At 36.6% G+C, this 27,913-nt stretch overlaps 1 protein-coding gene across 3 annotated transcripts; it reads left to right on the top strand.

The window, feature by feature from the left end:
* The first annotated feature begins 968 nt into the window (after window positions 1-968).
* On the top strand, window positions 969-27,304 carry PCGF5 (polycomb group ring finger 5). 3 transcript variants are annotated; one of them, XM_080348213.1, is made up of 10 exons: window positions 969-1,063; window positions 1,546-1,849; window positions 9,444-9,540; window positions 14,000-14,055; window positions 14,178-14,237; window positions 18,011-18,159; window positions 19,603-19,701; window positions 21,260-21,349; window positions 23,268-23,327; window positions 25,591-27,304. In XM_080348213.1, the coding sequence occupies exons 2-10, from the start codon at window positions 1,738-1,740 to the stop codon at window positions 25,636-25,638; spliced, it is 771 nt and encodes a 256-aa protein (XP_080204339.1). In that variant the 5' UTR covers window positions 969-1,063; window positions 1,546-1,737; the 3' UTR covers window positions 25,639-27,304. The 3 variants fall into 3 exon arrangements, with proteins under 3 accessions (XP_080204339.1, XP_080204341.1, XP_080204340.1); XM_080348214.1 differs by lacking the exon at window positions 969-1,063 and adding an exon at window positions 1,312-1,428; XM_080348215.1 differs by lacking the exon at window positions 23,268-23,327.
* Window positions 27,305-27,913: the final 609 nt, after the last annotated feature.

Raw genomic sequence — 27,913 nt, 5'->3', positions numbered from 1 at the left:
TGCCTTGTAAATTCTTCAATGCACCTGACTCAGTTTGGCAATTGAATTCATATAAATTGAGATCTACTGGAGGGTAAATATTCCAGGAGCAGGAATGGATGGCAGATGCAGTCCAAAGTTATTAACGCCTTCTGCTGTTGCAGCAGGATTAAAAGGAGACTGCACTAGCAGGCCAATGCGAGTCTTTATTTCAAATGCAGAATGGAAAAGCAAAGACCTAGCACAGTCACAGGTAATGTGATGGTATTGCAGCTAATACAGGAAATGCTTCCTTGTATTTTTGTTATTGTGAAAAGGAGTGTAGAAAAAACGTTTTAGAAATAGTGCAACAGAAAAATACCATTAAGGCAGATTTAGTTTTATGGATAATTTCTAGGTAATACAGTGTACTTCTAAGAACAGGGCAGCAAGCAGCAGATGTGTTGAACCATGGAGACAGCTTTAACTTGTGTTTATCATTCTCTGGCTAGTTGGTCCTTGTTAGAGGGATGCACAACTGTTTACAGCATTTGGGCCTAACTTAGTCCAGTGGTTTAGTATTTGCTTTTAAAAGCTTTGGGGGATGAGGGAGGGCAAGGATTGGAAAAAAAGAGTTTCAGTTTCAACCTTCCACAGGCAGAAGCGTTAAGTTATTTTAAGAAACAGAGTTAAGGGCTTAAGCCGGGCGAGTAACGCGCCGCTGAGAATAGGCTGGGGGGCGCAGGTTGCGCTGCGACCGCTCCTGCGCTTACCTGCGCCCGGCAGCGCCTCCGCTCCCGCCTGCCCCCCGCTCTACCTCCACGGCCCCGGACCCCCGTCCCCTCTGCTCTGCCTGCTGCCCAGGCAGCGGGGCCGCCCAGGGGCGCCCGGCGGCTCCCGCTCCGGAGCGGCACTGCGGGCTGTGGCGCAGTAGGGCTCGGCCGGGGAGCAGCGCCTGCGCGCCCGTCCCGCCCGCCCTGGGACCGGCCGCGGCAGCCTGGCGGGGAGGGAAGGAGGGAGGGCTCGGAGGGGGCGGGCGGCGCACGCCGTTTCCCTTTCTCTTTCGCTGGGCGGCTGCCCGCCTGAGGCCGCTGGGCTGCGCCAGGTACGGTAGGGGGTCAAGGCGAGGCGGGGGGGGACCAGGACGCGCCGCAGGTGCTGTTGCGGGCAGATCCCGGCCGCCGCCGAGCTGCGCCGCCCGTTGCCCTCTCCGGCCGGCGGGCTCCCGCGGGGCTGCGCGGCGCTGGGGCCGGGGAGGGCTCCGCCCCGCGGGGGCCCGCCGAGGCCTGCGGAACGCGGCGCGCCTCGGGGGAGCGGCCAGCGGGGCGCTCGCGGAGCCACCGGGGCTGGGCAGCGGCCCCTGCACCTGTCACCGCTGCCCCGCGGCGCCCGGCAGCCCGTCCCACTGGCGGCCGGAGCCTGTCGGGGGCAGCGGCGCTGCCTCGGACCTCGGCTGCCGAGTGCTGTTATGTAAATAATAGCCCGGGTGCCCCCGCCAAGTTAATGGCGACACTTGTCCTCTGGGGCATCGTCACCGGTGGTGTGCTACCAGGTTTACACACCTCTCTCTTTCCACGTGTGTTACAGGTAGGAAAATGACTTGCCTGGTGCTGGAATTATGAGCCATGTCCCTGTGAGACCTCCAGAATTAAGAGCCAATGCCTGGAGAAGTCCAGCTGCACAGAGCAGCGCCGCAGCTCTTGTGAACCACGGGCATCGACACCTCTCAAACTTGCTCCTCTGGCCCCAAGCACTCTGCCAGCATTTCCTGCCCCACGAATGGCTACTCAGAGGAAGCACTTGGTGAAAGATTTCAATCCTCATATCACCTGCTATATTTGTAAAGGCTACCTGATCAAGCCAACTACAGTAACTGAATGCCTCCATACCTGTAAGTAATCCTTTGCAAAATGTCCCTCCTTCATAAGTTACACTTCCTTGAAGCATTACGTGTTTGAAGTGTTGCATGAAATGCTATACAGTTTCTGGTGGGGTTTCCTACACACTGGTCTGCCATTTGGGTCATCCTGAGGGCACGTCAACTCTGCTTAACACCTTGTGGAGTAAAGGTCCTCCATTTTTTTCCCGGAAGCTAGAGCTGAGTGTGGAGGCTCTAGCACAAAACGTGTCACTGTGGCCTGGCTGATCTCAAATAAGATCATTAGGTCAGGTGTGGTATTTCGATAATATAACTATGCTTTTGAAACTTAAGCCAGTGGATTAGTTGGCAATGTGCATGATGGATACACCAGTTTGGTCGCTACTGGTGTACATATCTCTGTAATTTGTTCCATGACACAATGCATAGAAATACTTTAAAGTTGGCAAAATATTTATTTAGGGAGGAGATTTCTTTGAATGAAACTGACTCAGGGAAAATTATTCAGGTTGTCTTTTGCTCCTGATACTTCTAAAATATCAGTGTGTATGCATTATATTAAGCATATAAATGGTCCTATCAGACTCAGACATCATATTTCCACAAGCTATATTACTTACATACTTGATTTTTTTTACATTTATTCCTGAATAGAAGATGGTATGCCAAATTCTCAAAGTCCAAGCAAATTTCCAAATGAAACTTGAATTATTCTAAAAGAAGACTAAGGGAAAATATGCTTTGCAGTATATTTCTCATTTTTAAACCTTTACTAAAAAGCAATTAAAAGCCTTGTCTTAGTATATCCTGCTATTTCTGCATGGTATTGTTGCAGACTTTACTGTCTTCATTATTAAGTTTTACTTTATGGCGTTATGTCCCAGTATATCAAGAATATAGAAATTAAAACATATCATTCCTATATGTTGTTCATAGTACAAAGATAATATTGTTTACCATTATAATAATAATATTTTTAGTTTAGTTTTTTAGAAATAATGTTGAACTGACTTTTTCCAAGTCTAATATCAGCTAAGGATTATGTGTTTTGTGATACTATTCTTCTGTTTTGGGTTACTTGGTAAAGGAATTTAAGTTCAGGAAAAGAGAAGTTAAGCAAAGTGTCCTTATAAGAGCTTGGAATAACACAGGAGTGAGAGAAGTATATTAGCTACTATTAAATTATCTTTCCCTTTAAAGAAGATAGAAAAATTCCAACGTTAGTTAATTTCTTTATGGTTGAAGTGTAATGAACAGTAGTAACTTTTTAAAGGTTGAGGTGAGGGGAAAAAAAGTTGCATCAGAAATCAGATGAGACTTAGGAGAAATATTTTTATTACACTGTCTTTCTGTTTAGATAATTTATTTGTTTACTTTCACTCCCACTACAGAATGATAATTACAGAAGGAGCATTTTTTTTCTCAGAATCTTCAGTTTGTTTTGTTCACTTGTAGATTATGAGCTCTTCACTGAGACCTCCCTGTTACTGCCTAGTCCCCAAATTAATTTTACTGAGTTTCCATACAGTTGCATAGGTCTCCTCACAGAAAAGCTGCCACAAAATGCAGTTATTTTAACTGTCTATTGGTATGTGTCTTGTGCTACTAATTGCTGTAATTCAAAATAGTGTTGCAGAAGTGATAAAAATCTTTAGATATTAATGGTTTAAGAAGCAGCATAAATTCATTAGATTCTCAGAATACAATGTGTTACTCTGGATAAGATGGAAGGCATATGTTGACATAGATGTTCTCTAGTGATCACAGAGGAACTAATACGATCAATAGTAACCAAATCAGTGCTTAATTCACATAATCTGTGTTGCTGAAAATGCTAAGTAGTAAAGTTCTGCTCTGAGAAATGTGTACCTTTTTAATAAGAGATATTTCTGATGACATTTTTGGAAATTTTGGACAGACAACTCCACCATTTACTGGGAAGAATAAGTGCAACTTGGGCAATAGCAGTACAAACTTTCCTGTCTCTGTTGGGTAGGAAATGCTTCTATTACTGCAAAATAATTAATCTGCAATTTCAGTACTTTGTTTTCTCTATTGCTACTTGCAACAGAATGGTTTTGTCTTACAGACTGAGACCTTTTTTCTAGCCTGTTACACCATTGTCAAGGATGTTTAAGAATTACTGGTCAAAGCAGGCTAGCTGTGAGAGAAAGGGTATGTCCCGTTATCTGTCTCCTGAGTTGCTCTGTTGTTTAGTACCATGTGCACTTACAAAACTTGGGAAATGAACTTTCCTTGGGAACATTCTTTAGTGTTCTAAAAAATATCAGACTGTTGACACAGTCATAGAAATGGTTGGAAGGGACATCTGGACACTGTCTAGACCAACTTCATGTACGAGGCAGGTTAGTTGTCAACACTATACCAGGTCGAGCTATTGCTCTGTATAGTTGAGTTGTGAATCTCCAAGTGTGGAGTCTCCACAGCCTCTCTCAATAATGATTTCTAGTGCTAAGCTGTTTACCTACTGAAGAAGTATTTCCGAGTGTCCTACCAAACAACAACTTGTGATCATTGCCCCTTGTTACACTGTTTGCCACGACCAAGAAGAGCTGTGCTCCGTCACTGCCGTAACAGCTGTTCAAATGCTATAGGCTGTTATTAGATCACATATTAGCCTCAACCATGATTTGCTTTTGTTATATCAATATTGCCTATTCCTGATTACATTTTTGTCTGTTGTGTACTTGGAAATTGTTTCCAAAGGATCTGAAGAGATCTGCCATCTTTTCAGGGGGTTGGGGGAGACTGTTTAGCTATAGTTCCCTGGGTCATCCTTCCAATTCTTCTTAAAGGTGGGCATGACATACTACCCTTTTCCAGTCATCAGGCATGTCCCATAATCACCATGATTATGGTGCAAAGCTTTCAGCTTAGCGAATCCTACCTATCCTAGAGATTTGAATACATCCAGCTTTTCTCTGTAGGTGCTAACTAACTGCTCCCCGGCTGCTGGTCATCCGTCTCCTTCCCAAATCATGCTGCTATGCCTGGAGATCTGGGATCAGGCTCTGCCTGTAGACACTAAGGCGAAAAAGATGTTGAAGACTTCAAACCTTTCTATATAACCTGTTCCTTAAGTTGTTTCCCTCATTCGTTAACAGCCTCACATTTTGTCTGAACTTCCTTCATCGACTAGCATACTTGCAGAATGTCCTTACGTCCCTCATCAATTGTAGCTATGGCTGGGCTTTGTTTGGCCTTCCAGGTTTTGTCCCTAAGTGCCAGAGCAATAATTTTATCATTTTGTTTCCTATACTTTTTTTCACTTATAATGTGCTCTCTTTTTGCATATTAATTAAGAAGCTTGTGCACTAAGCAGTTCTTGTGCACTAAGCAGTTTTTCTGACAAAATTCCCTGTACAATGAGCTGGTTAGCTTTTGAGGTCTGAATACATTTTCTTTAAAATAATCCAGACAGCTCACCTAAGTACCTTTCTTTCTAATGATAGCCTCCCTGAGAAATCTGACTAGCAGCTGCTTAAACCAGCTGAAGTCCCATCTCCTGAAATTCAGAACCCTAACACTGCTGTTTCAATTTGTATCCTTCCTTGAGATCCTGGACTCAGTCATCTTTTGGTCACTGCAAGGCAACCTGCCATCTGCAGCTCTATTGATCACCGTTTTTTCCCGGTTTATGAATAGCAAATCAAGTGGTACCTTCCTCTAGTTGGTCTCTCTAGCATTTGCAATAAGAAATTGACAACCGATGCAATCTGGGAACTTTTAGAAATGCCCTTCTGTGGAAGAAAAAGACCAGATATGGAATTTTTAATATCAGACCAAGAACCTTGCAAGCAGAGTGTTTTTCAGATGTTACTATACAGTCCAAAAATGTATGCTTTCACCAGGAGATCCCAAAAGAACTTAACTGCAGCAAAACTTCCCACCCTCAGACAAGCAAGCGGCGCTGCGTTTGTGCTCCTTCTTCAGTCAATAGCATGCAGCAGGTCTTAAAGGTTAGCAGACCTGTCTTCTGTTTCAAAAATAAGCAAATAAGATTTTAACCCAGAAATCCTTTCTTAGTCACCACTTGCTGAAATTATCTCTCCCTTTTAACAGCAAGCATTCCAGACTGACTGTGTGTCAGTAATGGTAATTAACAATCAAGTAGTCTCACATGTATAGTTTCTGAGAAGGGTGGTTAGGTACATAAAACTTTTCTGTCCTGTTTTTATGCACTTTCCCTAAAAGTAAGTGCTTTTAAAGCAGGTTTAAGGTTGCTAATGAAATACTTCATTAAACATACCAAACAACTTGTTACATCTCTGTGCCGTCACTGAGATGGGTTTGATGTTCCACTGGCTGTGCATATGCTGTGCCTCTCCTTTGCTCAAAGAGTGTTTGAGAGAGGAGATCCTTGGAAGAATTCAAAGGATGAATTCTGACAAGGAATTTGTCCCACAAGTAACTAAGTAAACTTTCTTCTGTAGAATATTTTGCTTAAAAACACGATATGAAGTTTTATTTAGGTACCTTGTTAATAAGCACTTAAAAATTGACCTAAGAAGAGTCTTCTCATGAAAGATTATGTGTGTAGATACACATAAAATGACATACAGCACTTGTATCTGTATTTTTCAGCTGATTACAGAGATCTGGAAGTGTGCGTGGACCAGATATCTATGTATCAGAAAACATAGAATTGTGTAGTATGTTATAGTTGCCAGCCAACTTGCATATGTCACACAAGTACTTTTATCAGCTGTAGTAAATCAACTTATGTGAATTTAACTTTTATTGTGGCTTATCCAAAGTGTCATAGTGTAACCATGAAATTCGGGTCTTCCTTCCACTGGCGTGTGTAGCACATACCTCAAAATTCTGCAAGCTGTGTACATGTTGGTTAAGCTGTTCTCTCTTGTCTGTTTGCTATGACACTGTGGCCTACAGTAAAGTGGAACCACCTCATTTTGTTAATCTGTACCAAAAGTGTTAAAGTTTATCTGTAATTTAATTGTGTTTCAAGATTCCTTTTTTTCCTACCTTTTTCACGTAATACTTAGACTTCATCCCATTCTCTGAAACTTCAAAGTGATGGGCTTTGAAAAATGTTCGGTATTTTATATTGAGAATAACAGAGGATGATTATACCTATCATATCTTAAAATACTGCTTGATGATCCTACTCCTACTAGGAGTATCACATATCAGTTCATTATTCTTGAATGCTAGAATTTATATGTATTTTTTACTTTTACTTTGCTATTAGTAAATCACGTTTAGTTTTGACAGGCAAATCCACATAGCACCATAGCTTTACATGAGAAAAAGCAAAGTAGCTTTAGGTTACTACAGTACTGATTTACAATTTCAAGAGGGTTTTCATGGTATAAGATGACCTCATGATTTGAGCTGGCTACACAAAGACTTTATCCAGATGTTTTATCTGTACGTATTCTACTTAAAGACCTATCTTACATGCCAGATTAATCTCTTAATTAATCATTAAACTCCTGTTTCCCCCAGAATAAGACAGGGTTTTATATTAATTTGTGCTCCAAAACTTTTTACATATATAGCTGCCTGGACACTATTTAAATTTACTTTTTTTATGAACTGTAACTAGGGCTTCTTTTCAGAGTAGGGCTTATATTTCGAGCATCCTTGAAAATTCAGAAAAATCAAGCTAGGGCTTATTTGCAAGGTAGATCCTATTTTCAGGGGAACAGGGTCTTTTTCTTGGAGAACGCATGGCTTCCAAGGTTGCCATCTTCTCTCAAAAAAAGGTATGAAGAAAGCACATAAATATATTCAGATGGAGGAATTCAGTTTATTTCCATAGATTAATTTATATTGTAAGTATTTATCCAAGTTATGTTACTGTGGATTTTAGCAGGCTTTATGTTTAGAAGTGTTTTGTATTTGGGAGGTTTTGAGGAGTCAGTCATCTGACTAAATAAGTTCGCTAGTTATCCATCCTGTGGGATAGAGTTCTTCTGAACAGAGTTCACTGAACAGCAAATGAAAGCCATAGCTCAGATGACCTCTTAATTGATAGTGATATGCATTGTAATCACTGGAAAACATTAAAAATATTTCAAACAGAAGACTATATGGAGACATAGTGGCTAAGCTGCATTTAAATTTATATATTCAAGCAACCCAGAGATTTTTAGGAAGAAGGTAGCTCTAGAAAAGGAAATATTGCCAAGAATGGAAGTAGTTAACATGGCTGAAAATCATATCTTCACCCTTTATTAATGGAGAAGATCTCCTCTTTCTATTTATGAAAAAAAAATGCCGACAATCGGAATCTGCCCTGCACCCAGCACTGCTAGAGCCACTTGGCTTGGGGAGAGCTCTCGCCAAAACCAACCAGCGAGCTCTGGTGTCTGTCTGTCAGACTGAAAGTGGAAACTTCATTGTAATTTCTACCAAAGCTATGAAGTTAATGTCCTTAAGTTAGTGTTTCAAAGCAGTTGGAAATACACCTTCACGGAGGTTTAATGCGTGTGCATTATCAGCATCAGCTGATTTGTAGTAACTTGTCTGCGCACACTATGGCAAAGATAAATATAGGTTTTGCTTGTTAGGTGACATTTGTTAAAGGAATTTCAATATTCTTTAAAGATTGCCATATAATTAGGATTTACCAGCTTTTTGGAGGTACTCTTAGTTCTTTAGGTAATTGATGAAAGAAATTACAGTGTTTCAGCAGAACGTATATTGCAATTGCAGCAGTCCATTTATTTTTTCAGTCCATTTACTGATGAATTTGCAGTTCTCATTTCAGTTTAGCTGAAGTGATAATAAACAGAAGATAGAGTTTATCCCCATCCAGAATGTTATAACACAATAATAATAGTGGGCATATTTGTTCTTATCATCTTAGCTTCCATTTTCTCATTAATGGCAGTAAAATCTACAGTCTGCAATTAATCATTTGGAAGCAACACTAATGTAGCACCTTGTCTAGTTCAATTTCAGTTTATTGGATTTTAAATTCATGTTGTTGTTATGTGGTTCTTATACCTGCCATAGTCATGATCCTGATTTTTCGTTATAAGATTCAAGTATTAAATGTTTACAGTAAGTTCTGTCTTTGTTTTTGAAGGAGCTTTGTCAAAAGGGAAACAGCCACTTTGAACCTGTGTACAATTTCTGTGAATTTATCTCTTAAAAGTGTATTTACAATAGTATTTTCAGTTACCAGCAATGCTGTTGGAAAGAAAATAATGCGCCTAAGTAATTTTCAAATAATCTGAAGTGATGATTGACTCTGCTGGGCCAGAGCCCCCCAGCATGCCCTTTCTCAGAATCTGCTCTTTACATGTGCTACATGGTATGGGCTTTGCATTTTATGATGCTGGGAGAATTTTAAGTAGTAAAAATATTGCATACTTTAAAGCATCGCTTGTCTAACCCGTTCTGCTGAACTCGGTGTCTTTGCAGAACAGAACTAGCTATGGCTTTGAGGAACAATGAGTGGATAAGATACAGAGTATTTGTTTGTTTTAAAATAACACACTTTTATCTTTGATGCATGAAGTAGTTTGCTGATATCATTAGGTCATTTTCAAGCAATATTATTTAGATCTTAGTCTGAGTTACTTTTTTTCTCTCCTTTGTTTTTGTCCCTCAGTTTGTAAGACTTGTATTGTTCAACACTTTGAAGACAGCAATGACTGTCCCAGGTGTGGCAACCAAGTGCATGAGACCAATCCACTAGAAATGTTAAGGTAAGGTGATATTGCACAACATTTGTTGAAATGGAAGAACAAAAAGTAATAATTAAAAAAAAAATCTTAATATCTTTATCCTGAAAGGGAATTAATTCTTTTACTTATTTGTATAATACATATTTAAACAGTTCTTGGCCGTACATTCTGTCAGTTTTTCATTTCCCAATACATTGTAAGCTGAGGTTTTTTCATATATAATAAAAGGAGGGAATATGTATATTATATATATATATATATAAAAGTTATATATAAATATATATATAAAATATATAATAAAATAAGGGAAAGACACAGAAAGGCTGGGTATATTGTACAAATAAAAATAAATTAATAAATACCTCTGTTAAACAAATAAATAAACCAAATAGCTTTTATTCTTTACATGAAATTAAATTACAGAGTTTCTTTTTTAAAAATTATTTAGGTCATTCCAAACTGCATGCAGCTTTTTTTTCTTCTTAGTGTAGAAAATGAATCATGCAGATAACTGAATGTTTTCCAGGGCATAGATCTACCAATCTGAATTGAAATCTGCTGTCAGATTAAAGAAAAGACACTCATGAAAGAAAGTTTTGATACTGAAAATGCCCTTTCTTTAGAGTTTGTACTTTTTGTATTGCAATAACACATCTTTGTTTAAGCAATTTTTTTTCTGGAAATTCTGGATTCTCTTTTAGTAATGTTATGTTGAAACAAAGGTAGTGGCCATCTGGCAAGTATAGTACAGAGAGATCAAAAAATGTCATCGTAAGTGGAAGAATTTCATGCTTTCCTAAAAGGACGAAGCCAGTCCCTGCCCTCACTCCCAACACTCCCTCCACCCGCCAAACCTCCCCACTGTTACTAGTTTGTAATGCTGATGTGAATTTAGGAAGAAATATTTTTACATCAATGTTAAAAGAAATATTTACATCTGGCATTTACTAGGGATTGTAGTATTTCCTAATGTCATTGTGTTTGCTGCAGTTTGCCATATTTTGCCTTGATTTTTGTAATGGAGACGTGTGCATAGCAATTCCCATGCTTCAGCTATTAATATATACCAAGAGGATAGAGAGTAAATTCTGCAACTGTAAAGGCAGTTATTAAGTTAAGTCTTTGTTGTCTGAATGTTTATTGCAAGGGGGGAGGCTAAAAGGGTTTATGTAGATGTTTCTCTTAAATACTTTTCTGATCTGTCAGTGTCTGAGGTGCTATGTCAGCTGGAACAGAACCTTCTATGCAGAGTGCATCAGGCTCCTAATAAGCTGGAAAAAAAAAAGGCATTTTAGAAATATGTTTTATTCTGACAGGACTATTTCATAGGAGCTGAAAAATGCATTTTTTGAAACATTTAGTAGATGTTTAGTAAAATAATAATATGCTTTAAGGAGGAATTGATAGAAGGTTGAGAAAGGTTGAGACCATAAGCCAGAAATGTGGGAAGAGCTGTTTTCTTTGCAATTATTTCCTGAAACTCCTTTTAGAGTAGTTGGGTTTATTTGCCAACAAATTGCATATAACTACTAGTTTGCTGCTTGTATTTTATGAAACAGTTTTAAACATTTGCTAACCTAATAATCAGAAGAGCATATGAGCAGTGTAATGGAACTATCTTTTTTGGATGTTGCTGACATAAGTTAGTAGATCTTATATTCTGACTGTAGAGACCAGTTCAATCATTGCTCAAGAATGCAGTCATTTTCTCAGAATGGTCTTGAACACTCTGGGTAGTATTTTAAACTGAGATCTTTGAGAGAAACTTTATAAACTACTTTATAGACTCAATTCTTAATAACTTCATAATTATCTGAAGTTTTTTTAGATGTATCTTTTAGTTGTCAGCACTTAGAATCTGTTGGAACTATAAGCCTAAGTCTGAAATTCAACATGGAGCTCGCAAATGAAAATCCAGGAAGAGCGTTAAATTCTAGAATTCCCTTTCCTGGTTGAGCAGAATTCTGCGTCAACAATATTCATTTGGGTCTGAGGTGGTTATACCGTGAAGGCAGGGTTCTTGTTGGTAGCACGCTTCTTTGGATGCAAGTTTTCCTGAGTGATAACCTTCATTTGCTTTACACCAGATAATTAGCAACTATCAGAGAACAGCTTTGATCTTATAACTCATTCAATATTGTAGAAGAGGTCAAAAACCAAACTATACAAAGCTGACGTAAATGCTTGGTTCTTCTTTCTACGCGTTCTGGTTTGGAGGTTGGAAGATGTATGGGTGGCAGGAGGTGTGTCTCGCATCCAAATGTTCTTTTTTCAGCGTTAGCAGGGAGTATATTAGACTGAGACCAACTTTGGAGTTAAATGATGCGAGTCACAGAAATAGTGATCTTTGTTAGAGTTCTCATAGATGTGGATAATAGATACACTGTAACATGCATCTAAAACTGAGAATCTTTTTATAATTTCCTGGATCTTTTCCCTGTAGTTTAAGTCTAGTTTCCCTGTACTTAAAGATCAGATAAGTGTTATTGTTTCTGCATTTTTAAAGTATTAATCTGTATTTATACTTCATAAGGACAAAATAGCTCTTTTTGTTTGGCTTTTGAAAGAAAATGAAGTCATTGACTAGAGCATGAAGCCAGTTCTTGCTGTTAGCATTGTCAGTTTGCTAAGTACACAGTTTTTCTTGCTCTGTTAGCATGACCAGTGACTTTTCTTTTGGACCACTGAAGACAAATTAGGAAGCAACAAGTGGGAATTAAAAAAAAAAAAGTAGAAAAAAAGGCATGTATTACACCTTCCTGAGGAATGATTAGTGGGATTTTGAATTAAAGTAGTGATGTTCTTTTTTGAAGTCCTCATGTATTTTCTCTGAATGAGTAATTCATGAAGATTGGAGCTTGCTTACAATGTGAAATTAATTTCATTTGCAAGGCAGGTTCCCAAGATCCCAGTGATGTGAGAACTTCATAAAAAGCAGTACCATCTAGTTGCATTAGATATTGAGAGACTAGAAGAGATAGCATACCATTTGGAAAGCTAGACCTATATTGTCATCTATCAGAAGATAAGTGCTCTGATATCCAATGATTTTGCTTTTCTTCTCATTGGTGAGAAAGAACTCTGAGTGTTGCTTTGATTTAGGGAAGGTCTGTTTCACCTGTCTTTGTTGTTTTTTGTTCTTGTTTTGGTTTTTGATAGATAACAGGCAATTAGACTCAAAACAAGCTTATTGGCTAATAAGTCTAATTGTAAACTTTTAATTACAAATACAATTTCTGTAAAGAATAGAACCTGGAATGTTCATGTATTTATTATAAGCATATAATTGTTATCAATTAAAATGGCTTTTATTCATTCCTCAGCATTAAAATCATTGAGCCTTCTGCCTCCTTTGCCACTGCTAGTGAGCAAAAGATGGGGAACAGTCATATATTTTGTAATGGGCCTATAGTGTATTATCAATAACATGTACAAATACATGTACGTATGTATGCTAATACATATACATAGATACATCATTATTGAGATTAAAAATTAAGGCAATTTTTATATATACTTCATTTATCTGGCTGCATTACTGAATACTTTGTTTTGTCGTGGGTTATTGTTGAGACTGTGGACAGTGGGAGTTACAAGAGAAGATGTGGAGAGCAGAGAAGAGAAAGGAAAAGGAAACAGAGTGAGAGGCAGAGGAAACCAAAGGATAAGTGAGACAGGGGGAGGAACTGGAAAGTGGATGAGAAATTAAATGCATAGGAGAGTAGGTAAAATTCAGAGAAAGGGGAAAAAATATTTTAGCTTCAACAACAAAGATAAATGCTGTGTGTCCTCTAGAAGGGACCGTAATAGCTATTTCTGGCATTAATACTAGGATATCAGACGACATGCCTGTGCTTTGTACTGTTGTCTGGTAGACAAACTCACGGCACATTTAAATAGTTTAGATGATTTAGGTTGGGTACTGAGAACTGTCTGGCCAGAGCAGCATGGGTGCTCTGTGGTCTTCTTTATCCTGCCAAGATTGGTTTGCCTGTATTGTAATAAGTAGGGAATAGTCTGTTCAGTTTTTTATAACAGTCTTATTACCAAAGCACTTGAACATGTAATGTGATAATGGAGTTTATAATTTTAATGCTTACTACACATGACCTGGACCTTAAAATTGGATACTACTTTTCCAGTTTGTTCTTTTTAGTAACTCAAGTGCTTGCATGTAACAAATTAAACCAATGAAAATTTTAGGGTATATTTTTTTTCTCTTTTGCTTAATTTTTGTCTTTATACTCTAAAAAATGAATTCTGTGGTTATTTCTAAAATAAATCAATTTAAGAGTTGGCTGAGGTAAAGTTTAATGCTGTTGTCTCTCAAGCTAAAATCAATTGGGTTTTACATGATGTAGTATTTACCAAAAATATGCAATTCATTTTATTATTCAAAAGTTTTTGTTGTTTAAAGGCTAAAAATATTCAAAGTGCCAGTTTCTACCTAATGTGAATTTTTTTTTTTTCCCTTTGAAAGGCTTGATAACACCTTAGAGGAAATTATATTTAAGCTGGTTCCTGGACTTCGAGAACGTAAGTCTCTGATTTGGTTTCGGGTACCTTTTTGGTTTGATGGAGGGAACATGCCTATTTCTAATTATACACGGATAGTATTGATTTAAAAATTCATGTTACTGTTCTTTGATATTCACTAGAGGAACTGCAGCGAGAGATTGAATTTTGGAAGAAAAACAAACCTCAAGAAAATGGACAAGGTGATGATTTTTTTTTCCCTCTCTTAATCTGAATGTTAAGTAGCACTACTTGTTAAGTCCTATTTCTTCAAACACTTATGCACGTACATTGATTTTACATCATTCCAAGATACTACAGAAACTCATAACAAACCTGTGTAAATGTAGTCTGGGCATTCATTTACTGCTGCTTATCCATTAACCAGTTGTTTTACAAACACTGGCTATTTTACCATTGTTTTTATTTGCATTTCCCTAAGCTCTCACATTCAACCGTCATGCAATTTTCTACTTGACTTCTTGATTTTCTTAATACAGTGAGATGCTATACTACTTGAGTTTTTTACAGATTATTTTCTATTACTGAATTTGACCAGCTGTTAAGTAGGAGGATGTCAAGAATTAGTTATGGCAAGTAGTAAAACCATTTTCCACACATACTAAACAATTGTTTTATATAGATTCCAATGTTGGTTTTTTTTTTTTGGTAGTTGACCGATGAACTTTGACAACTCACTATTGAGGTGCTAAGTGAAGTGACATCCAACTGTTTTTGTGCCCCTTTAATTTGACATCAAGGTTTTGATAGCATAGCTTATTGGATTTGGGTAATTTTTAGAATTTTGAAAGGCTCTGCTAAGCTTAGGGAATAGGTATTTTTAGTAAAGGATCACTGTCAAGTAAATGTCTTGGAATACTCTTCTGCACTTAGTTGATTATAATATCTTCTTTTCAACTTCATAACATTTCATTTTCTTTCTTACTAGTTTTGTTGATTTTCATTACAAAGGACAAGGTTCTTTTCTCTGTTACATGATTAAGTTAAGAACTCCAGGGCAGTTTATAAGAATTAACATTCATTTACTACAACATACAGTATAGTATATACCTATGTAGTTTTTAAAATAATTAGATAATATTTTTCTGAAATATAGACATTTGTTGACTGCTTAGAAAATGATTTGCTGCCATATATGTAGATAGGAAAAAAAAACATATAATTTGCAAATTTGTAGAATGTGATTTACTTTTAACCAATTTATTCTTCTGGTTCTTACCTTCCTTCTGTAATTTTGTAGTAAACCTAGTGGAGATCAGTTACTGAGTGACTGGATTGTTTTGTGAATCAGAGGAAGGCTCTAATTCTCAAAATGCATTTTAAGTAGCTATAGATGTATCCAGCTCTGTTAGTGACTGTATCATTTGGCTATGGAAATTTGGCTCTACAAACCATTTGAAAGTTGTGATAACTCATTGAGACAAATTATGAACATATAAATTGTTTTCTGCCATAAACAAGTATTTAGTATTTAGTATTTCCCTTAGCAAAAATTATTTGGTGAGAAGAATTTCAGTAAGAAGGGACTGTTTCAGTTGTCAGTACCATGCCAGTCTAGTTTAAAAGAGTCTGTCATTTATGTGCTGTACCACAGGTCATGGCACAGTTCCCTACCTTGGCATCTAAGATCTGTAAAAATAAATCCCAGGACTTAAAATTTTCACGTAGCAGAAGAAAAACAACCAAAAACCAACCAAAATTCACACAGCATGTCTCAGGCCTTGGTGACTCCACTTAGGAGGGTGGTTGCTAGTGAGAATTCATGGATGATGGTGGGAAACATGCAGTGGTACAGAGAAAAAAAGCTTTACTGGTCCTCTCCAGTCTGAACTGGAGAAGCAAGAGGGCAAATAGCTTTACACTGACTGACTCTGTGGCGATCAGTTTGATGTTGAATAGCTGAGAAAAGCATAGGAAGTAAATTCCAAGGTTTGCAAGGAAGATGAGAAAAAGAATTAGACACCGATTTACACCTACAGGATAGAGGAGCAGAGTTGGATGAGATGTTGGTTTGTTTGTCCTGTTCTCTGTTCCTGATTTGATGCTTTTGACTTGGAGAACAGAGTCCATTTTGGTGAGTTTATTTTTTTTATTTTTTTTTTTAAGCTTCTGTCATGTTGAACTTTAATAACATGCCTCAGTGGACCATTGATTGATTTCTGGAGGCTGCTTGTAGAAACAACATCTACAAGGATTTTTTAGTAACTAGTCTGGTGCTATTTACATGAAGGAGCATTTGAATTTCTATTAAACTACCTTGAAAGATGTGACTTTTTTGTGTCTGTACCTGCTTCTGGAATGATTTTATGATTGGGAATTTGTTCTTCTATATAGTTCTGAAGTTGGTTTGCCTCTCAAGACTTTTCAAACTCCATAACTAAATTTTCCTCTGTTACTCAGCAGTAATAACTGTTGAGAGTTGTGGATGTGTTTGCATTGCCAAAGAATCTGTGAATCATAGGCAGACACTTCTCAGGTAAATGCTTGTGCTAGGTAGACTGCACCTGCTTGATTGAAAGAGTTTGCTTCCTGGACTTTCACAAAAAGAAAAAATATAATCTGTGGTTTTATACTGTGAATTCTGTTCATAGCAAGATGATAGGAACAAAACAGATGTATGATACACATTCAGTTAACTTGTCAATAGCTAGTGGGGACTTCTGGACAAATTAATTCTAAAATACTTCAAAATTGTAGGAAAGAAGAGCAATAAATATAGTTTAAAACTCATCTTGAATACATCAGTTGAATAAAATGAGCTAATTACTGTGTCTAGGAACTTAGGCATAGCTTGATAATTGTTAGAGTTTTCTTTCTCTCTTCTCATTTTAACTCTTCTAAATGACTTGGGAAATTTGTGGTAAGTGTGGGAAAACAGCAGGATTTGATCTGAAAGTTCCTCATGAAATGCAAAAGTAGCCTATTCGAGTTACTTGTGATAATGTTTTATTCCAACAGAGAGCAACCTTTGTTTTAAGTCCATTTAAATAAGTTGGGCGTACAGAAAAAAATCATTACAACAAATGTATATAAATAGGCTTATTGTATACTGTATTCCAAACCTGTAAAAATTACTCCATTTTATGGTTCATTGTATGGGTATTATTTGCATACATTGTGACCTTATGTAGATGTACTTGCTAGTTTTATGATTCAAGTGTTCATCTATGCTAAATCTTTGAAAACAGTAAGAAATGATTTTCCAAAGAGTTAGACTTTTAAACAAGGAATCAATAGAACATGTAACACCATCAGTGAAGAGAGATATCATGGTATATGTGATTGTGTAGGATATATTTTTTTTATTTTTAAAGGGGAATAAGGAAGTATATGGCTTTACAGTTATAAAATCCTTCTGGAGAGAGACACATGGAGTTTTTACAATGACATTATTTAGACCAGGTCAAAAGTAGATGAAAGTTAAATTTTATCTTCTCTTAGTTTATTTTATGGTAACACTTCAGGAACTTATCTCCACTGGTTTATTATGATAGATGGTTAATATGACTTCAGCACCCATGTTACTTTGATATACAAGTGTTGGGATTAGTTATTCCACTTTTTATTTGAAAGCAATATTTTTAGTAGTGAACTACCACTCCATAGAGTAGGTTTGCATGGTTGGGTGATCTTGATGCATGTGCAGCTGAAGGGTTTTAATCACCGGACACAAACAGAAGTAGACAGCCATAACCATTAGTGGTCCATCAGTCTAGTTATTTTCTCTTGCATAGAAGTCTGTTGTCTGCATATATTACATTAAAATTTCAGTAGTAAAACTTTTTTTCCAGATATTTATAAATGGATTAATTTACGAGTGCGCTGAATTAAAATTGTGTAAAGTTAATTTGAAGGAAAAATATGCTCTTGAAAAGGAAGTATCACTTTAAATACGTTTGTTGCTGTGAATTTTCATTATTTCACACTTAAGTAATATGATCTTCATATTTTACAGATGAAAGCCCAAAAGCTGATAAACCCAAAGTAGATGAGGAGTGTGATGAAAATGAAGATGACAAAGACTATCACAGGAGTGACCCACAGATTGCTATCTACCTCGACTGTTTACGCAACAATGGGCAGTCAGGAGACAATGTAGTCAAAGTGAGTAGTCAAGATAATCTATGCAGTTGTTGTTGGCAGAATAGCATTTTACAGGAACCAAATAATTTTGTAACAACTAACAATAAACTTTAACATGGTGACCTTCCTCCACTTCTATGCTTATTTACTCCTTTTGTTTGAAACATTTCAATGCATCTTGGAATTTTGTAAAAAAAAAAAAAATATGGTTCCTTACAGAAATCTATCTGTGACAACGGATATTTCTTTTATTGGATTATAGTTTTGTAGTCTGCAGCCTTGATGGTATATAACTGCATTACACAACAGATTACAGCGTACCGCAGAGGTGCTTTAAAAACTATCTGTAGGTGAGCTGCCTCACACCTCGTGGATTGCTGTCTTACCATGCCAGTATGAAGCTGCTTTTCAGATACGTTGTGTGCTGAATGATCGGGATTCAGGTCTTCTAAGCTCTAAACCTTATCTGACACTGATGCCCTTGCACACGTGCCTTGGGGCTCATCTGTGCTCTTGGGTAGTTCGCTTCCATCTGTAAAACAAGTAGGGTAGTTAATACTTGCTGTTTTAAGAATCAGGGATGTGTTTGGTTTCTGTTAATGAAGGGAAGATTACCTAGTAACGTTGAGGCTAGAAAAAATATTTAGAAATGCACCTAGATTGTAATTATGTTTTATTAAATTACAAATACAAGAATTAAAAGAAATTTTTAAAAATACGTAACAAAACACAGTATATTTTCTTTGTACTATGTTACCTGTATAATTTTGGAAATTCTTACACAGTGAGAAAGTTTTGATTTGTAAAGAAGCTAATGTATTTGTTGTCACTGTCTGCTAGATACAGTAAGAAATCTGTATCTCCATCACCATGTAGGCATCTCAGGTTTCCAGATTTCCTGTAGAATCAAGTCTGTTAGGTTCTGGATCACAGAATCTGTGATAATACAGGGTGTTTCAAAAAGGTGGACCCAATTTGAAATCACTATATCTTTGAAATAGGGTCTATCTTTTCGAAACACCCAGTAGAGATGTCTCAGGTTTGTAGCTTCTCTGTGTTTTACCTAGATTATTTGAGGATGTTTTTACTTCCTTTTGCATTCAGAGTCTGAAGAAATTCTAAAAAATTTAACACCTCTTTGACTCCTAATATTACTAACACAGACACTTAGATTATTTAAGTTTTTCTAGGGGTTTTGGTTTCTTTTTTTTTTTCCTCTCTTCTGTATCTTTTGGAAATTTCTTTAGAACCAGAGATGGGTTAGGTTAACTCGTTTATTATGTAAATTTTGCAAAAAAAGTGAGCAAAAAGGAACCTATTGTGTCATTATGAATTAGAAGAAAGTGCAGTAACATTGGTTACTGGTTGAAAAAAATATCATTTGCAGCTGTTCTTGCACTAAAGATTGCTTACATGCTCCAAAATTTCTAACATGTTTTTTCTGATTTGTTACTGTTGCTTTAGGGTTTAATGAAGAAATTTATCCGCTGTTCTACTCGAGTGACCGTGGGAACTATCAAAAAGTTTCTCAGCTTAAAATTAAAACTTCCAAGTTCTTATGAGGTACATTTGAAAGAACAATGCTTGTATTTTTGTTTTCTTGCAAAGTATTAGGTTTTTATGAAATGTAATCATATTTGAACTTGAGGAATGTTTTTTTAGCCCAAGCACTAAGTAGTGCTCAATATTCCAAGTTATATTGTCTGCCCTTTAATGAGAAGTGATCATTTCATCACAGTGACTAAAGTTGCTGATCAAAGACTCATGCAGTTCTAGCAACTTCAGTTTGTTGCTCACCTGTGAAGGAACAGGTACATTAGGTTTTGATATTTTTGTGTAAAAAATAAATGCTTTCTCTTTCCATGTGACTCATAAAAAACTCATTTAATACAGTTTTGGGCTAGTAGCTTCTGAAGAAAAGGAGAGATCAACTAGATATACACCAAATTACTCTGCAGTTTCATTTTCTTTAGATATAAGAAACTATCCAGTAATTATGAAGTGAGGAGTAATACCATTTAAATCTTTCAAAATGTAGATACGTATTTGTACTTTCTGTGGAATTTGATGGAGAGACGGTCTTAGCTCCATGAGTGATTTGATCTTGGGTAAGGCCATTCCCTAGGAGGACTTCCTAACACGAGAGAAGTTGAGATACAGGATGGAGTTGGGAAGTGTGAGACTTCTGCCTCCCCTTCTTCCCAGGGCTACAGGAGTTTCGACCTCAGCACAGACCATTTCTTCAGCCCATTCTCTTAAGGAGTCAATGACTCCGTGAGCTGCTTTCAGCACAAACGGCAGCATCCCAGCTTTCATCAGAGCAGGGGCTGAGTTAGGTTAGGACACAGGTTATTGCAGAGCTGTACACAGGAGTTTGTCACAGTACCATGACATGCTGATCAGCCATTCTGTTGTCATTTGGTTTTGTTAATTATGTCAATCTCTCTCTAGTGCCTTGATGGCTTGTGTTACGTAGTATCCACTTACTTTTTCCCTCTAAAACCCAGAAAAGCATTATAGCTATAATAATGAAAGAAATTTTCAGTAGAGAGTAGAAGATGCTACAATACAGTTTAAACCAGTCATTTTTCACAGCAAGATCATTACTTTTTTTTTTTAATTTTGCCTTCAGTTAATGAAGAATCATGTTTGTATACTCAGAAATGCATTTTCCTTGTACTTGATAAAGTAATTTTAAAATTACTTCATAATTTATTTTTTTAAAAAAAGAAAATTACAGTACTTCTGTTTTGGTTTTTGGGGTTTGAAAGAGTGCTGACAGAGCAGGAAGGCCTTCAAAATACAACACAAGGGCTTCTCTTCAAACAGATAAGGTGTACTATTGATAAATACGGGGAGTGATTGTCTACTAGAGATTTCCTGCCTAGTTTAGCAGACTTTCTTCTGTCCACACCTTGATTGAAAACACAAAAGTGAAAAAATAAAGTGGAATACTACTACTAAAAATAGCAGTAGAGTTTTTTGTCCATATGTTGTATTTATCCAGGTTTGGTATACGTGTCTGATGGAATTGCTGATAATGATAGTAGTTGGTAGAGTACATTTAGACATTAAGATTTTGCATCCCTTTGTCTTACTGTTTGCTCTGTTATATTTTAAGCTGGATGTACTATGCAATGGAGAAATCATGGGGAAGGATCATACTATGGAATTCATCTATATGACAAGATGGAGACTAAGAGGCGAAAACGTAAATGCTGTTACATTTTTAATAAATGATGTTTTGGTGTATTTATTACAGAGAGTATACATGCTTTCAGAGGTTTGTCCAAAATATATTCTGTGACCCTTCAAAATACCCTTATTTAAAAATGCATTTTACATGTTTTTTGGATTTCTTATGAAAAACTCTATGAGTGAAACCTTGCAGCACATATATTGTGTAGATTCTCAAACTTAAAAAGAGCAGGTGTACAAAGTTTATATGCAAGTTCTGCTCTGAGCTTTAAGTCAAGTGTCTGAAAAGTCAAGAACCTATTCTTTTTATGCAAAATTGCTTTTAGTGACATTCTGAGTTACAGTAGTTGGGAAATCTGCATCCAGCAGTTCTTTATTAAGAATCTGTTCTATTCAGTCAGTAAACTGAAAGTGACACTGAATAATTACTATAGAAATGTAATTGTTTTATTATTGTTTCTGTTAATACTACACCCATGGTTTTTAGATGAGCTGTATAATACTAACATACAGATAACACAGCTAAATGGATTTTCCTTGCTGCATGAGCATGTTTCAGAATTCCAATATTTAACTTATTAAAAGACATTTGTTTAGGGTCTGATATTCAGTATGATTTAGGAGCCCTTATATTGCCTTGTATATATATTCTTTTGTTTTGTTTTGTTGTAAGTCATATCCCCATTTCTTCTTTCTTTTATACATTCGTGTGTGGCCGTTGGTTGTTCTTCACTCTTTATTGCTTTGTAGTATATGTAGATTTGTGGTCTTTGTCTACCAGTGGAGGCTATGTTGGAGTGCAGCAAAGGATAAGCACTTAATGTATGTTAATGCACTGATCAGTAGAAAATTCCAAACTTTCTGTGCTCTTTTTTTTTTTTAAGTTTCATATTTCTTGGAATAAAAAGCACTGGGGCACGGACAGAGAAGACAGAGGATTAAGCACACTGTGGAGTTAATAATTTAGAAGTTTCTTGAAGTTTTGCCTTATTCTGAAGGAGAGGGGGAAGGGTAGATTTTGGTAGGAATTGGGGAGTTAATATATATAGGCAAGTATTCATCAAATTTGAAAGTAATTTGCAGTGAAATTTGATGATTGCTGAAATCTCAATGTTGTACCAATAAGGGAGCTTTAAGTAATATTTTTTCCAATACTGCCTTGCAACCAGTGGGTGTTTGGCTTGTCATCCTATATTTTTGTTAGCATTGGCTGTACTATTAGGAAATGTTGAGGCAACAGCTTTAGTGATAATGAAATTCTTTCATGATGTTTGATCCTGCAGACCTTGCCTACAAATGGACTTTTGGCAGTTGCATTGGTCTGGAAGCAACAGTAACTATCATCTTGACAAAAAGGACATTATTTGTGCTGGTTAAAATTGTTCAAAAATCTCAGAACTACCGTTTTTAACATTAGGTAGACATAAGAGTTGACAACTCTTGATTAAATTTTTAAGTTGTGTTTACATGCATGTAGTATAGTCAGGTGTGTGCTCATCTTTTCCTTTATGAAGTCAGACATGACAACTAAAACCTGTAAAATGTACATTGTGCTGATAAGAAATCCAGTAACATCTGGGCTTCTGTGATTTGTTTTCCTTGACTGTTTTGAATCTTGTTATAACACTGAGGTTGTGATGGTAATTAATTAACAATCTCTCCTTTTGGATGAAGATCAAGTAAATCTGTTACCTCCATCTTTGGTGCTATTCACCATGAGCTATTACTGCCATGCCCATGGGCCTTACAAGAGGTAGAGTAGTAAAGGAAAAACATCCGTGTATTCATTAGAGAAGTCTTTCCTGTTTTAAATAAGTTAATTTATTTTAAGCTTTACATTTGAAAATGAAATAAATAAATAAATAAACAGTAAATGTGTATGTCCAGCTGTGGATGCCTCTTATCTGATCAGAAAATCATCTCCTTCGCAGTTTCGGTGTCAGAACTGCTCATCTTCGCAAGTCTGCTCACAGGATGGCACTTTTTATCAGGTAAGAGGCACTCACGACTGTACATACTACAGTCATTAAGGTCCTGGTAGTACTTCAATCGTGATCTAAGTTGTGGCATTTTTATAATTCCTCACTACAAAGAGCTAAAACTCCATGAGCAAGGCCAAAGTGTTTTCATTCATTCAAAGGCTTTATTGAATGAATAAATATAATTCATTCAAAAGGTTTATGGGTTTCTTTTACTTTACATTAGGCTATTTGTCTTTTTGATAGAGAGGTCTAATTCTGTAGGCTGGTTCTTGCATCAGTCTGGAAAGATGATCTACCTCTTCCCATCTCATCCTGACTAGTACTGTTGGGCAGACACTGACAAGGGATCAAAACTGAAGAGTGTGAATCAAAAGAGACTACATGGGTTTCATCTCTTTATGGCAATTCATATATTCTTTTTAATGGAGTAAAGAAATTTGTCTTTTTTTCTAATACTGTACTCCTTTTATATATTTTAAAATTAGGAATGGAATAATGCCTCATCTATAGAATGTAACAAACCGAAACATCCAGAACCTGCAAACTGCAGTTGATTTCTAAATTTCTTTCATCAAAGTGGTTCATACCTATAGGAAACAATATTTCCGTTTCCTCACTGGGAATTTTGGTTTTAATTACTTTTTAAAAGAAACTTTGGAAGTTTGAAATAATATTTTTGCTTGAGCAAAAAGTTAATGATAGAGGGTCACTCCCCACCATGGATGGGAGTGACCTACTGAAGTCACGCCCACTTTGATAATTAGAATTGTTCCAGTACAGTGCATTTTATTTATACACTTGGTTTGTAATTCTCTTTGCAAAAATGCTGAGCCTCTCTGGTTTACATGGCAGTTTCAGTGAGGTGACTGCTCTGTCTCTGCCTGTGTGCACTTCCAATTAGAGTACTTTTAGAGACAATGTATATAACCAAAGTGAAAAATGTGAAATATGGTAGTCATATCCTATGCAAAAAAATCAGAGACCAAATAATTTATGATACTGCAAATATGTGTTGGTTAATTGCACATACAGACTACACATGGTGTTCCCTGTCTTCTCTCCTAAATACTCCTGCTGTTGTTGGGTTTATATTTTGATTTCACTGCACTACTTTTTGTAAATCCCCAGCAAGTATGATCACATTTAGTTCTAGTGATCATTTCATTACCGTGGTATGGAAAGTGTATTAACTTATATAGGTCTCTGCAGTGGTATCTTTCTTTTTTGGTCACAGACGTTCATCTGTATTGCATTTGAAGGATGTGGTAAAATATTTCTGGTTTTAGGAACAGCTTCTGTAGTAATTCTTTATAATTCCAAATTTGTAATAAAAACAGACTTCAACTAGCTGTGTTCATCTCCCCTGTGGTGGAAAGGTAGTTAGGCACATACAGTTGCTGACACAATAAGATTTTCCTGATTTTTATGCTATCCAGTATCCTAATGAAGTTAAGAGGAAAATATCAGACTTTACATAATGAATAAATAAGACACTCAGTAAAACAGAACTTCCAACAACAACTGCCCAGGTGTTCCATGGCACTTTCTGGAAACCCACCCACTCTTGCCCCCTGTTCCACAAGAATTTTGTCCAATTCAGGGATCGAAGCAGTTGATTTTCCATTTTTTTTTTCTAGTAAAAACTAATAAAAATGTATCACTAGATCTGAAGTTGAGGAGTTTGGATTTGGGGGAGAAGTTAGCCCTCACCTCTCTGAAAATCAGCTGACAGCAATTTAATGTCTTTTTCTTTTTTTTTTCATTCTTTTCAATACCAGAGTAGCCTGGCTCCCATTAACTAGTGCTGACTACTAGTATAGCTATGGAGCCTCCCTACATAGAAGAGTAAAACCAAGTACATAATCTGTAAATGGACTTTATTTTAGAAAGTATAAAATTTCAAGATTGTTTTTCCTCAAACACAGCAACACAGAAATAAGAGGAATTGTTTGAGCGCACAAAGTATATATGTCATAAATCATGTAAATAAAGAAATACATAAAAGCAGATACAGGGATTTTACATTAATGATGAATAACTACAACTAGCTGACTTGGAGATTAAATGTAGATTTGGAGTAAAGATATGGATTTAACTGTTGAAATGGATTCATGTAAATAGAACTAATTGGCATATACTTATGTCTTAGGGATAAGATCTGGCTATTCTTAAAACAATCTGTACTTGCATTTTCTTTGTAAATTTTATGAATGACATCTTCATGTTTTCTTGTCTGTTTTTGTTGTTGTTTTTCTCTTGCTTTTGTTTTTAGTCTTACCCTATGGTACTTCAGTATCGACCTAGAATTGACTTCGGTTAGACCAAAGGGCCAGCTCCCACTGAGATGAATCCTGCACTATTTGTTTACCCATCGACAGATTGCACAATGAATGGATGTGCCTGGATTAGGGGGACACAACCAGATTTTCAGCATGCAAATAAGGACATTGTCTTTCTTAAAACTGTCAGTTGCATCTCTGTTGTTTCTATTAGAGCAAGCCAAGTGCCATTCTGCTACTGAAATGTGCATAAGATATTTGTGTATCTTACGAGTGTGCTGCAAATCATAGCCAAAATCATGAAGTGTACAGTCAAAATTCAAAAACTATGGAATATTTTTGCTTGCGTGTTAGAAAAATTTCCTGGTCCTAATATTGATTACACTAGCAAAATGGCAGAGTGCTCATTCCATGTGGTGTTGCAGATTCACACACTATTTTACCGAATATTGTTGTTTAAATCATAGAGTACTGTACAAATAACTAGGATTATACCTTGAAAATATTTTGTATAGAAAATATATTTAGAAAAGTGGTCATTGGGCCACTACCTTTTTCTGATAAGCTTCTCATGGGTCCAGGTATAGCTCACTCATGAGTGTGCAACAGTCCTTTTGCAGTGAATGAAGATTACTTACCCTTAACAAGAGATGTAGAATATGGTCATTCAAAGCAGCGATTTTAAATCTTCTAAATAGATTCTGCTAATATTGCTTACAAGCATCGCAGCCTTTGTGATTGCACTTTTCTATGGTTTCCCTGAAGATGGGAACTTGGGGTACTAGCTATTGTTGGAAAACAGCTTCTGGTCAGATTACATTTCTTCTAATAAAGTCTTCATAATAATGAAGTTTAAAATAATGTAAACGGAACAAATAAATTTCACTATAAGTTTACAACCAAGGCAAAATTTTACATAATTGTTGCCTTTCAATTAAAAAATGCGCAAAAAACATTTCCTTTTAAGATTGATTGGAGGTGTAAAATATGCTAAGACAAAAAGAATATATATCTTTAATTAGATTATATATCTCTTGTGACTATCTGGAGTTTAGAATCCATTATAGGAATTTTCATTAATTAAAGTCACATAATAAAATTATTTCCATAAAATTATAGGTAATGCAATACTGAAGATAAGCAGTCTGACCAAAATAATTGTTCAGGTCCTTTTCCCTAAGACCTGGTAGTGCTGGATAAAAAGTGATTGTTGCCTTAGGTATTGCAGATGTAATGGTTCTAGTATAGAATGTTTATTGAGGTTTCTGGTAATGTTGCAGGGAGTGTAGTAATGCATATGTTTTCTGTAGTCTTCCATTGTCTTTGCTCTGCTTAGAAGTCGGTTGAGTTTTTCATTTCAGTTTTTGTGAGGATAGTTATAGTTCAGTACCTTTATGTAATTTCTACTTAATACATGCCTAGTATTGTAGATAACTATTTACTTTCTTACGCCTTCTGCATACAGCAAAAAGGAACCAAATCAACTTTTCAGAAGCTACCTATAGTGTGAACTAAACATATTTAGATAAGACAAAGTAAAAGTTCTATCTTGGGATCAAGTACGAAAGATAGATGCAAGATTCCTTTGTAAATTTTTGTCCATGTACATTGGTATGTTTCTGTAGGAGAAATAAGCATGTTGTGGATTAAATCTGGCCCCTTTAATGTTAGTAGGAGTTCCAACATTGATGACTTGAGGAATCTAATACAGTTGGGTTGACTTCTATAATTGCACTCCAAAGCCCATATGACGTACAGAAATAAAGGTGCTGTCAGTAGCAGTCTGTTTAGGAAACCTGCCATTGCAGGTCAAGGTTGCACATATTGTGCAGATGCCAGTGAACCTGGGGAAGCAAAGCATTCAGGAACCTGCTGCTCCTTTCGTTAGGCACAGTGTGCTGACTGGTACAGGTGCTGGTTTGCCCATGCGGTAGATGGGAAGGGGTGCACGTGCTGGCTGCAGGAAGCGCTTGTCCTTTTGCCCACCCAGTTCGTGATGTGCTACTTGACAGAAACAAGAAGACACTCCACATAAGGAGGGCTCTTCTCTGCAGAGACTCTAGTGAAAAATAGTTTCTTTGTGTATATATTAATACAAGGCCTCCTCAAGGAGCAGCTTGGAGAGCAGAGCATGCATTCTAATTGCCAATCGTTGTTCTCTTTAGTATATGCAGTTGTTTTGTATGGTAGAAATAGGATATGAATTGTAAATACTTAGATGCACATACAAATGACACCTTACAGTTTTTATATATTTCACATGTTTTTATACCAGAATTTTCACTGTAGATTCACTTGAGATAAAATGCCTGTTTC

Source organism: Nesoenas mayeri (genome assembly GCF_963082525.1).
Source record: "Nesoenas mayeri genome assembly, chromosome: 7".
Lineage (NCBI taxonomy): Eukaryota > Metazoa > Chordata > Aves > Columbiformes > Columbidae > Nesoenas > Nesoenas mayeri.
Note: the sequence above shows the minus strand (reverse complement) of the source record. Positions and strands in the feature narration are given on the sequence as shown.

What these genes read in the sequence shown, in the direction of transcription:
- PCGF5 (XM_080348213.1), top strand. Translation starts at nt 1,738, where the DNA reads ATGGCTACTCAGAGGAAGCACTTGGTGAAAGATTTCAATCCTCATATC. An exon ending in AATCCACTAGAAATGTTAAG is followed by an intron (nt 9,541 to 13,999) that starts GTAAGGTGATAT and finishes TCCCTTTGAAAG; the next exon opens with GCTTGATAACACCTTAGAGG. An exon ending in AACTTCCAAGTTCTTATGAG is followed by an intron (nt 19,702 to 21,259) that starts GTACATTTGAAA and finishes TTATATTTTAAG; the next exon opens with CTGGATGTACTATGCAATGG.